Genomic DNA, 12,836 nt, shown 5'->3' on the forward strand with positions numbered 1-12,836 from the left:
ACTCACAGCTCATGAAATCCAGATGCAGGGAAAGCAGCATTTGTGTAACTGTGGTTGTTTTGTACTGTAATGCTGAGGCATTATGCTGAGTGTGGGTCACCAACCACAAGTCATATCTGTTGTGCCACACGCATGTGAGACACACAACCAAGATTCAAACATCTGCTGTTATTATTGCTTTTGCTTTGAGCTCAGCTTAGTTTCACTTGGTTTCCAGAACTCATTGCAGTGTTTCACTCTAGTTTTTATTAGTTTCAGTCTTAGTTACTTTAATGTTTTTGGATTTATCCATTTATGATTGAGGAGGTTCAAAATAGGTAATACAAAACAAACACAAAGCTTCCTGTTATGTAGACACTGCAGCCATGAAAACCCTCCTGAGTTGACAAATTTGACCAGCGTGACGAAGAGCAAGTCTGCAGACGTTTCCTGTGTGTTGTCTGTTTTAGTTATTTTTGAAAGTGCGCAATATTATTTTTTCTTCTTGTTTAGAAGTTTTAGATGTGAGTTTATGTTTCATCAACTCTATTACCTTTTACGTGGGGGTGTCAGTAAAGCACTTTAAGCTGTTTGTTGCTGTGTTAGGCAAAACTCACTTGGAGGTCACAGGTTTGCTTTAGTCCTGTTAGCTGAAACAACGTTGTGTTGAAGTCCAGGATCAGTTTCTTCTTCAACATTGTTGAGGGGATAAAAAGTCCAGTCGTCATCTTCAGTTTGACTGGCTGCTGAGAAACGCGTGGTTCTGGATGTTATTGCTACTTCGCTGCCTTCCTCGTGTTTTCCAGCTGACACTGTTGAACCATGTTAGTCTGCCATGGCTGTGTTTGGTCCTGACAGCCTGACACTTTTAATTATTGTTCTGAAAGACAGAAAAAATCCTTCTTAGTCAGACTTTATCTTGCGTTTTCATCTGTAATGTCTGTCACTAACCAACACGTGTCGATTCGCAATATTGAGCCAGTTCAACACATATCACCACATGCAAGAAGCTCATTGTCTGTGAGATGGCTTGCAAATCGCGTCGACCATGATTTAATTCCAGCGACGCCAACTTCTGTGACGTAAAGTCGTGTAGCGCTCGCTTCTCCAGCCTGTCAGATGTGGGCTGAGAAACTGCCCAGGTCTCAGAAATAAGTCTGCATAAACATATATTCAACAGACGGCTTCCATGAATATAAGAAATTCGCCAGAGTGACAACATCTTTCAAACACAGTCTAAAATCTTTTTGCTGTGTTCTTTTTTTTTTATGACGTAAACGTCATCCAAAATCTTCACGATAAAGTTTGCGTTTACTGAGTGACTGATTAATTTTATCGTATTTCACAGAAACAACCTGAGACTGTTTTTGAAGAAATGTTATATTAATCAGATCTCACACCCACGATTGAAAGAAATCTGCAGATCTGTGAACTCTGGAAACTGTTTCTGTGATTCCCAGACCTCGATGCACTACACCGCTTTTACTAATTACATACAGTCATTTTAAAATGGTATCCAAGGTTATTAGCTACACTATAACCTTTAACCCGCCTGTCTTATTTTTAGAGTGACCTCTGGTCTTTAGGCATCACGGCCCTAGAGATGGCAGAAGGAGCCCCCCGTAAGTTAAAAACACATCTGCACACATGCACATGACTAACTGATATGCTGAAGTGTTTTACACTACATCGTATGTATTTCCCTCTCATTTGTTCATTTGTTTTTATTTTTTCCACATCTGTGACTCTGCTGCTCTCTGCCTGTGCCCTCCATAGCTCTGTGTGACATGCATCCAATGAGAGCGCTGTTTCTGATTCCTCGAAACCCTCCACCAAAACTTAAGTCAAAGAAATGGTAAGCCCTAAACACACACACACATGCAGCAGGATGCAAACAGCAGTGTTTGGGATTTCTCTTCTAAAAACAGGGCCTCTGAGGGGTCTTTGTTGTGGGTTTCATGCATCTGATAAAAGATCTTCCAGCACTCTCGTCTTGAGAAGAAAAGGTTCAAAGTAATGGGCATGTCTAGATATATCAAGATAAATAAAGGTTTTTTTTGTTTTGTTTTTTTAAAGAAGTCCAGTCGTCCAGATTAAAAACCCACTGGTGGGTGTGTGTTCTGGATTTAATCCTATTTAGGGTTTGATTATCAGCCTCTTTCCTTTCTCTCTCCATATTTTCTGTGGATAATTGATAGGCACTTGTTGAACTCATGGTGGAACTCTCATGCTGTCTTTCATTCAGTATTAATGTCATCTGAAAAATGCTTTCTATTGGTGCTTTTAATAGCGTCAATGATTTGGGGTGAACTGCTTTCCCATTTCGCTCCAGGCCCCCTTGAGGCAGAAAAATAAAGCAGCCCCACATTTTCCTTCCCAGTTTTCTATGACTTTACACACGGCGCATGTCACTGATTGTAGAGTGCTTCTGTAGATATCATCGTAAAAGTTGAACTCGTTATTTTGGATTTGCTTTTCCTTGGTACAGTAGCGCTGGGAGAGGCGATTCTAGCTTTTGTACTGTGGGTGAGTGGAAATACTTATTTAAGAATTATGTGGAGTGTTATGCAGTTCAGTGAATTAGATATTTATTTAATGTTGTCTTCTCTTCGGATTTGTTGAGTTTTATGGTTGGAACTACAATTTGTTGCTGGTTTTAACCCTACAAAGGCATTTTTATCATATTTGCTACATGAGTTTCTGAGACCTCCATCTCATCAACATAATCAACACTTGCCTTAAAAACCTTAAACTCTTGTTTTGTTTGTTTTTTGTCTAAAATTAACATTGTTGCTAACAAAAAGTTGCCAAAAGCGCCGAATGTATCAAATGTGATACAAAAAATATATCATCAACAACATGATATAGCAAAAAAAAAAAGTGGATTTTGAAAAAATGAGTCTTTAAATTAGTGATTCGGTTTAGAGAATTTAGTGTATTCACAGAAATGTGGAGGAGGTTAAGTGATACTTTGTTACGTTAGTGTGTCTGTTGTTAAACCTGCTTGTAATGTTTTCACATTTGTCTGTATTTTGTCTGCAGGTCGAAGCGTTTCTTGTCGTTCGTTGATAGTTGCCTGATCAAGAACCATCTACATCGACCCACCACAGATGTCCTACTGAGACACGCCTTCATCAAAGACCTGGCTAACGAGAGACAAGTTCGCATCATGCTTAAAGATCATCTGGACCGAACCAGGAAGAAGCGAGAGAAAGGTCAGGGCAAATAAACGCAGTAAATTTAAACCATAAACGACCCATTGGCTGTTTTCCTGCTGTCTGTATACAGGGTGGTTTACAGTGACAGAGGCTAGGAGTATTTTTCTGCTCATAGGCTGCTTCACATTTTCCAAAGTCATCCAGCGAGCCAGATCAGAGTCTTTGCTGGACCTCATGTGGGCCCTGGGCCTTGGGTTTGACACCACTTCTCTACAGGGTTCACAGTTTAATTCCACGTAAAACAAAGGCTGTCATATCTGCACTACGCTGTTAGAATCTGAAAATACTTTCAGGTGTGTCTAAGTGTCAGAGGTTTTTCAAAGTAAAATGTCAGGTTGAATTTATCACCATGTTTTAAAAATTGACGGTATCTTCTGGCTTTGAGCCCAGCCGTGGTGGATAACGCCGCACACTTGAGCTGAGAGTGGACCAGCTGCTCTCACGGCAGCAGCAGCTGTTTCGCTCAGGCTGCTCAGACAAACACAGCATTTTGCCTCATTTCTTGCCTGCTGTTTATGGAAATGTTTCATTTGGTTGCCATTTGATACTTTTGCATATATTCTGCTTTGTTGTATCTTCATTCATTTTGTCAAAGCTTATGAAAACATATTCTGATGCTAACAGCGCCGGCGAGGCAGACGAGGAGAGCGCAGCAGCGGGAGAATGTTAGGTCAGGCCGAAGGGAAGTCTCGGGCTGACCTTTGCTTTCCTTTTTCTGCTGCATTCTTTTATAACAATGTCCCGCTCACAAAGATGGACGAATGAAGCGAGGACGAAGGGAACAAAAGGCATAGAAACAGACAAAAGAACAACAAATTAGGAATGTGTAACACGAGGAAGCAAGCTGTGAGACGTATAGTGTGAACGTAATTTATCCTCCTCTTACTCTGGATGAGCTGCATGTGCTGAATCACTGATGCCAAAATGTGCAGTGAGACAGTGAGAAGAACAGTCAGGACGGAGATATTTATGACTCGTCTCTTTGCTTTGTTCTCATGTCAGTATTCAGACAGTGTAAGTAATCCTCACAATGTCTATTAGCTTTATTTTTCTTCATTTGCAAAAGTGAGAGAGAGAGAGAGAGACGCTGAGGGGAAGCAAGGAGGAAACGAATCACCATCTGGTTCTAATCTTCTGTTGGCTTATAACAACACTCTAATGACTGGTAGGCTTTCTGCTGTATGCGCTGTGTGTATGCAGTGTGTATAAGGCCATATTTGTGATTTAGTGTGTGTTTCTGTTCCCCTGTGCCCCTCCACAGTAATGAAATGTTGGTAGTGTTACTGTGAAGAAAAAAAACTTTGCAAGTTCTGCAAGAAAGGAAAAAAAAGAATCAGTACGTCCGGATGTGATGCAAAAACGGATGTCATTCATCATACCCAAGAGTGTAGTTTGGACAAAGATGTCTGTGTTTTGGAAGATGAGTCACTCCAAAAAGAAATGATTAAAGTCCCACTTTTCAGTCAGGAAAAACTAGGCCGTCCCCTCCAGTCCTTCCCCGTGTCTTTCAGCTCCTTTGGAGCCCTTCAAGCATGACATCACCACCATATAAAATATGCTTTTGCCCTGTTGGTTAACGAAAGTCAGTTTTGTTAGTCTTCCTCCTTCTTTTCTGCTTCGAACAAATCCACCTGTGTTGCGTTACCTTTTTGGCTTCTTAATGGCAACATATGGTGTGTCAAGTTGATGTTCAACTTACCCCAAGCTCCTATCACGCCATATGGTGGCCAAATGTTGTTATAGGAAGCTGACTGGACCCATCTTCATGTACCCCTTTGGAAGAGTGATTGATTTTAGTGCAGTGGACACAGTGTTCATGAAGGCGGTCCTGGTTAAAAATAAATTACACTGGGATAGTGGCATTTTTAAACATTTCCTACCTGTGCTAACACATGCTTGCATGCATTGTGTTGCCGTGTGTCCCTTGATAAAAGGTGTATGTGGAAACGAGAGACACCTTTTAGATGGGGGAGCACTGCTGTCCTGAAATCTACTACAGCATAAAACTCTGCTCCTTTAGGCTCCACAAAAGAAGCCTCTTTCATTTTTTGCTGAATAACTTTGCCCACACTAGACTTTTGTGTGGCTTTGATAATGACAAAATTGCTACTGGCAGCAGATGATGAAGGGGGAAGAGGGTAGGGCATGGAGGAAATTTTAATGAAATAGCGGCTTGCTCACAAAGCCAGAAACACAGATGAGAATTCCCACTGCGGTGCTGACACATCAGAAGCGTTCACCCAAGACACCACCCGTGAGCGCATCGCATTTCTAACGCATCACTTTACAGTAGAGCGTGCAGTGCAGCGTGTGGATGGTGCGACTCGTCAGAGAGTCTTCACTTTCTCTGCGTCTGGGGCCAGATGCATGAAGGCCTGGTGACTGACGTCATACAGTGGCTGTTTGTGCATCAAGTTATTTGAAATGTCAGTGAAAGGAAAGACAAAGAAGAAGCAAAAGTGAAAGTAATGCACTCGCTCGACGTAGAGAAAAGAAATTGTTTTATTTTGGAGTTTCAGTTCTGGAATCATAAAAAGAAGAATAATCTGTAGAAAAAGAGAACGAGAGCCTCGGTGCTGCAAGGCAAAAAGGAGAAATGGTGTAACCACTCACAGCACAAACGGGCAGATTATTACTACAATTTATTTAAGCACCCACAATTACCAAAGAGAAGAAAAAGTTTCACGAGGTTCAGTACCCATTAAATTATGTGCCAGATGACTTAAACTGGAGATATTCATACAGATGTGCGTCTGTGCGCTTCTGTAAACAAAATGTTCTGCGATATCAGCTGTTTGCCTGAAGGTGAGATTGTGTCTCAGCTTATTTTTCATCGCCATCATTTTGGGTTTGACTCTGAAAAAGTGTGAAGTATCAGGACCAGTGTCCATGTGGGAAAAGGAGTACGTGTATTTAAATATCACCATGTTGGGTGCTGCATAGTAACATTTTACTGTATCCACTCCTCCTCCCTTTCTCTCTTCTCTCTCCTTTTTACTCTCTCAGAGGGCCCAGAGTATGAATACAGTGGCAGTGAGGAAGAGGATGATGAGGTCACAGAAGAGGAAGGAGAACCCAGGTAAAGCTTTGTCACGCCAGGCAAAATATTATTCACCAGAAATTAAAGCGGGACTCAGTTACTGCATGATCCTTTACGCTCACGCTAAGCAACAAGCTGTCAAGCACACATCATGCGTCTGCCATATAAACATGTAAATGATTTTTTTTTATTGTTATTAGGTCTTAAGTGATCATTGCTACTGAATCACTACAGGTCATGCTTTATTATAAGTCCACAGACAGATGTTGCTGTCCCTGGATGTCAAATAGCAGATGGTGCCGTGCACAGAGCTCACTCACTCCTAGAGTGAGATTAATGTGTGTGTTTTTGTTGCTGTGACCACTTTCCCTTCGTCCTCACGTTAACTCGAGCACGTCACTCGCACTCGACTTAATGCCGCTCACGTGTCTCTCTCCATCAGCTCCATAGTCAATGTTCCCGGCGAATGGACGCTGAGACGGGAGTTTCTTCGACTGCAGACAGAAGATCACGAAGGCGGCAGAGATGTAGGGCGCGGAGGAGGTGGTGGAGGTCAGCGGGGACAACAGGTAGTTTGTTTTGTTCCGTGCAGTTTTGTCCACATGCATGTAAATTTTAGTAAGACGCAGAGAATTACATGTGATACATTTATTATGAGCAGCAGGTTATTTTACTGAACTATTTCACATTTAGCAGTTAGCTTTCAGTATCATGTCAGGTTAGACGGCACGCCGCTCAACGCTGGATGAAGTCAAACATGAATCGGTTTTCTTAGTTGTATTTTTACTGTGGTCATGTTGTATTTGACATCCAGGCGTTGCAGCAGCACAGGCAGCAGCTGGAAGAACAGGAGCGATACAAGCAGCAGATCCTGGCTGACAGACAGAGGAGGATCCAGCAGCAGCAAGAGCAACGGCAAAAGTTAGAGGATGTAAGTGCTGTTATTTACAGTGGTTTCCATAGGATTCACTCAGCATTGACACATTAATAATAAAACGTTAAGAGCGAATATGATATTTTATTGTGTGTGCTTAACTTCCTTTTTCACCTTCCTCATATCGAGTCTTTAAACTGCGACCGTTGTGACTTTATGTAGTTTCACTGCAGGGAACAATGTCAGCATAAAGCCTTAATGTTTGTTTAATACTTACGTTTGTTAGGTTGATTAAAACAGTTCCCTTTGTTGTCGCCTGCAGCAGAGGCGACAGCTGACAGACTGTGCCTTTCAGTGGGGAGAGCTGCAGGAGGTCTTCCTTGGGGAGGAGTCTGAGCTCCACGACAGCAGGATCTTAGTGGATGAGGGAAACAAGAGGAGCGACAGGAGACAGGTGAAGATGAACTTTTGACTTGGTAGCAGTTGGAGGATCTTTTTATACATGCATACTGAGTCCACTGTAGGTGTAGTGGTGAATTTCCAAAGCTTAGGTTTTACAGCAGTGTTATGATAACCTTACAGGAGACCTGTTACGTTTATTGGCAACTTTACCTGAAGCGAGCCCCCTTTGTCACGTCCTGAGCTCAAGATGGTTCAGTTTTCTCTATGCGCAGATAATATTAGCAAAGCTAATTTGGTCGATAACCACAACTTAATGAAACTGCTTGATATATTTATCTTAAATGGTTAAAACAGTTACCATTGTTGTTGGTGCTTTCCAAAAAAGCTTGCTTGGTTTGTTAATATGATGTCGCTTGAGGAGAGGACAAAAGCTGAACTGCGTGAAGGCGGACAGTGATTGGTTTAAAAACGTCAGATGTAAGCACTGACTCTTAGCTCACCAAACAGCTGTTGGATGAGCTGTAACATGTGTCCCAGGCTCTCCCACCGTGTTCATGTCTTTACCACCTTCTTCACCTGACAAGTTTTCCACCTGTGATGGTTTCCCAGGGTTTCAGATGAGTTTTAAAAAAATGATCAGAAGCATCAAGCAGACACGCAGCAACTTTGTCACTTTGTTTCTTTCATATTCACGTGCTCGGTTGTCTGATTTATTAAAAAAGCTCCTGAGGGGAAGATCGGGCTCCATAGCTGCTTAATGCTCCGCTGTGTTCGTCACCTGGCTGCTAACTTTGTCTGCTGCCTGGTGCTGGATAAGTAGTCTACAGTGCTTTAAACAGAGCCTTTTTTGCCAAAAACAGCTGCCTACTGAGATGGAAATGACGCTGATGAGGACTGTCGGGATGGAACAAAAGTGAAGAAGTGCATAGTGATAAGTTACTTCTTGCTGAAATGTCTTCCCAGTAGGCTGACTGCTGCACGTCCTTAATAACCCCTGTGTTTGAGACATAAAAGCCAACACAACAGCTGAACGTGTATATGTGAGTGATAGGAGCCCCCGAGAGTCTGACCTGGGTACCAAAACTGCTCTGACCTCCAACAGCTAATCACTAAAACATCTCATGTCTTTAGATTATAGTTTGAGCAAAGTTATATAATGTCTGTGAAGTAGCTGTCAGAGGAGTTACTTTGTGACAGGTGACTGCATGAAACGCTGTGTGTGTGTGCGCGCATGTGCCATCTACATTTGGTTCAAGCTTCAGAAACTAAAGCTGTGATGATGATGATGATGTGCACGGCACTGATAGCGGGTGCACCTGTCAGGCTTTGTCACCTGGGTGATTAAAAACACACCTTCTTCAATGTAACAGAGTGATGAAGGACCTGGTGTAGTCTTCTCAGTTTTTGAGGACTTAACCGGTGCAGGTTAAGAATGAATAAAGTTAAAAGAGGAGGTCTGTATTTGGACATTTTTTCACATTTCACTGTACCGCTGAAAGTTTTCTGAATTATTTGGAGTTTGAATAAGTCCCCCCCCCCTCCCCCACAAAGCTACAACACGAATATGTTTTACTTCATTAAAACTCCATTTATTACATCACAGAAACCTGAGCCCATGAGAATGACCTTTTCTGTGAGGCAGTGTTACAAAGTAACTGTAGCTATGTGTGTGTCTGTATGCACACGTTTAACAAAGTATGCTGAGACGGCGAACTGTCTGTATCAGTTTCAATCATTTTGAGCAAAGACACAAAGACACTCTTTTTACTGTTTTAGAAATTCATTTTTTACTCATTAATTTTGACACATGCTTAATGAATCTATTCCATACACCAGTGGGTTTCAATAGGTTTATATTAACACTGCAGAGCAGGTTAGTGACTGGGGTTTCTTCTTGTTGAAGATGCTGTATTTAAATGCTATTAATATCTGTCTTATTTTACAGTGTGTGTGTGTCAGGGAGGTATCTGTACGTGTTAGTCTGATTACACAGATTACCTCAAAGTCATTAAGGTCAGCATGTGTAATGGATCTATCTGATGCTTCATTAACTTTCACTGTATCTGTGTTTAATTATGCGACAGGTTCAGTGAGCACATGATGTGATCTTGTATTATGTCAGATGAATAACACGTCTGCTGCTTCCAATCATCGCACACATCGATTGATTTAGCAAGTATTGCGTGATGTAGTTCAGTTCACTGTCAGCGGCTTCAGACTGTAGATGTCGCCTCTCCAACTGGACAGGGAATACTCATTACACAACCTTACTTGTTACAAATCTAAATGATTTATGATTTCAGAAAGTCTGATTTCCCTTTAAAGAGTTGCAGTGTGACATTTCTTACAGTACTGGTCAGGATGGGTTCCAGTTCTCACTGGATTAGTGGTGACGGTCACTTAAAAGGAGCTGCAGCCGCAGCATGGCTCTGCTTTAATCGTGATGTCATGCTTTGAATCCACCTGTATCGTCACAAAAACTTGGCGTAGTTGTTTTTGGCCTTTTTTAACTTTTATTGACAGATACAGTGAAGAAATGGCAGGAAAGCAGAAGGAGAGAGAGACAGGAGAAGGCATACAGCAAAGGGCCGTGGGCCGGACGCGTACGCCACGTGGTCGCCTGCTCAACGCACTGAGCTAAACTGGGCCCGTGTGTTTGACTGGATCTTAAATCATCATTCTGACTGGCACACATTAATAATGATAATAATAATGATGGATTGCATTTATATAGCGCTTTTCGGGGCCCTCAAAGCGCTTTACAATTCCACTATTCATTCACTCTCACATTCACACACTGGTGGAGGCAGCTACAGCCACAGCTGCCCTGGGGCAGACTGACACGTTAAATACTATTTATTTATTTATTTATTTATTTATTTATTTATTTCTGAAAAAGACCATTTTCATGGCTTAAACCTGAGTATAAAATGGTTTTCTGGCAAAATGTAGAACAAATCAGCACAATATCCTTTATTTCTATTGATTGGTGACTTTCATCTAATACCACCATAAACCACACGGTCCAGATGACACATGTGAACAATACATCGAGTCGGTCACTTGAAGCTGGTTATAAAAGTGAGTCGGTGCCCACGCAGTTCTATCTTCTATCACTTTTACAGCAGTAAGCTTGTCTGTAGGCTGCTACAAAACTGTGTTGGTGCCTAAAACTAAAATTATCTTTCTATCAGTTGAACAGGAGATGATTTTATTGTGCAAATTACCAGTAACTTACCAGTTTAAATCAGATTAAGGTTTAAAATGTGCGTGACTGCGGTTGTGACCAGTCTGAGTGACAGCTGCGAGCTGTCTCTGAGGGTTCACCTCAGAACTGAACCTCGTGATCATGTTTGTGGTTTTAGTTGCTTTGGAGGGCTTTTAACACATCCTTTCAATCTAAATACAAACTCATTTGTAATGTCACTGTGGCTTTGTTCTTGTTTTTCTGTTGTCACGTGTATCACTGTAGAGTTCAGCGTAGCATGATTCCTGTCTCAGGTGTAATTGTTAGTGCTTCCTTGTTAACAAAGCTGTAATTAGTTTGTAGACTCAAGGCCTCGGTTCTCACCCTGCAACAGGTTTGTCCTTGCGCGTCCTCACAGTGGCACCATCGATTGCTCGCAGATGAGGTGAGCTTCACCTTGGATCACTGCTCAGAGGGCGCTTACGTTTGTCCTGCAGACATTTGATTTGTAATCAGGTTAAGCTGCCGTTTCAGCTTAAACCCTGTTGAGTGTGACCCTTCACATCAAAGCCCAGTGAGCACAATTTGAAGCCAATGGTGCAATCACTGAAAATATTTACATAGATTAGATTTGATTAACCAGTGCATGCAAAAAAGTTTGTGCTACTTTTTTCTCTTTTCTCAGAGAAATTCAAATGAGGTTCTAATGAAATATTTAAAGTTGAGTGTGGCGGCTAAAAGCTCCGTGCCATCTTGCACACTCTGAATATTTTAGTTCCCACCTCCTCAAAACCTCAGAACATCTTAATTAAAGTGTGTGTGTGTGTGTGTGTGTGTGTGTGTGTCCTGAACAGGATCAGGCAGGCAGACAGTGGAGTGCCGATGTGTCAGTGAGGCCTCTGGACTCCGTGGCGGAGCAGGTAACAATCCTTCACTTCATATTTGTTCATATATTTGCTTGTTTACCTGTCACTCACATACGAGTGACAGCAGGTGAATTTTCTCTTGAAATATTCCAAATGTGAGCCCATCCTTCATGTGGTCGATGAAAGCAAACAGCGTGGGAGTGTCCAGACTGCACCTCGTGTCTCTTTTTCTCTTGCTTTCTTTCACCGTCTCTGTATGTTCTTATGAATGTGTTGCATGTTGTTAGATGTGTTATAAACCTGGATTCTCTTTTATTTTTAACACTTCATGAACAGCATCAGTGTAAACTGTTAACTTCTCTTATTTCTTATAGTTACAGCTTCTTCTTTTTTCTTGTAGCCTGACAGTAAAATTGAAACTATTCAAAGACTTTTGTATTTATACTTGTATTTGTTTAAATCTTTCTTAAGTAGAAATTTTCTGACATGTGAGGTGAGAAAAAATGTGTTGCTGACAAGAGAATAAGGTTTAACCCAAAGACTGAAATGCAGACAGAGAGACAGCAGCTGGCTGTTGTTTGTGTCTCGGGTGGATGGAAGATGAAAAGATGTGCGAGTGAAGGCAGATGAGGTGAAGCAGGGGACGGTGGTGGTAATTGATCGTCTGCGTTTCATGTTTGAAGTGAAGTTTACGGAGGGTGACAGACCTGTTTGTTCTGGTGAAGTTTATTATTTAAGTTCTCAGTCAGAGATTAGAGGTTTGTAATTTTCAGTGTGAGACTACTGCAGGAATTCAGAGAAGTCTCTGAGAAATCACTGACTTACACTTTACTGTACCGATAGCATCAGTTCTCAGTTTAAAGCCAAACCTTATCACAGCTTGGCATCTCTTTTTGTTTTAAAAGGCTTTCCTCTCCATCTCTCTCTCCGCTGATCCCAGCACGCCTCCCATCCTCGGTTGGGTCCTCCTTCCATCCATCCCTCTGCTCACAGCATGGGACCTTTCACTTCCAGCAGCTCTCTTTTAACTTGTCTTGGGATGATACTATCTAACCTCAGTAGATGTTTCAACATAAAAATTTGTAAAACATGGTTATATTTCTAATGCTCATACTCTTCATCTCCTTCTTTAGTTCTAAAGCCGCACATCTCAGTAGTTATGATTTTGTGGTGTGATTAGACTTCTTCTTAATTTGTACTCCACCGCCTGCACTGACTGTTAAATGGTAAATGGCCTGTATTTGTATAGCGCTTTTACTAGTCCCCCCTA

The 12,836-nt window shown here is 41.7% G+C and overlaps 1 protein-coding gene across 4 annotated transcripts in view; it reads left to right on the plus strand.

Annotated features, from left to right (window-relative positions):
- Window positions 1–12,836, plus strand: part of LOC146391997 (mitogen-activated protein kinase kinase kinase kinase 4) — a 57,726-nt gene that overhangs the window by 16,197 nt on the left and 28,693 nt on the right. For 3 of the 4 annotated variants that reach the window (XM_084940020.1, XM_084940038.1, XM_084940046.1), the window contains exons 8-15: window positions 1,547–1,601; window positions 1,756–1,834; window positions 3,022–3,194; window positions 6,204–6,276; window positions 6,680–6,806; window positions 7,052–7,168; window positions 7,434–7,565; window positions 11,555–11,620. In XM_084940020.1, the coding sequence (XP_084796146.1) occupies window positions 1,547–1,601; window positions 1,756–1,834; window positions 3,022–3,194; window positions 6,204–6,276; window positions 6,680–6,806; window positions 7,052–7,168; window positions 7,434–7,565; window positions 11,555–11,620 (822 nt within the window). The remainder of the gene's footprint in view (window positions 1–1,546; window positions 1,602–1,755; window positions 1,835–3,021; window positions 3,195–6,203; window positions 6,277–6,679; window positions 6,807–7,051; window positions 7,169–7,433; window positions 7,566–11,554; window positions 11,621–12,836) is intronic. The other variant, XM_084940028.1, reaches the window with a different exon arrangement.

The sequence above is a fragment of the Perissodus microlepis genome, chromosome 2 (genome assembly GCF_051167445.1).
Source record: "Perissodus microlepis isolate ML-2025 ecotype Zambia chromosome 2, ASM5116744v1, whole genome shotgun sequence".
Taxonomy (NCBI): domain Eukaryota; kingdom Metazoa; phylum Chordata; class Actinopteri; order Cichliformes; family Cichlidae; genus Perissodus; species Perissodus microlepis.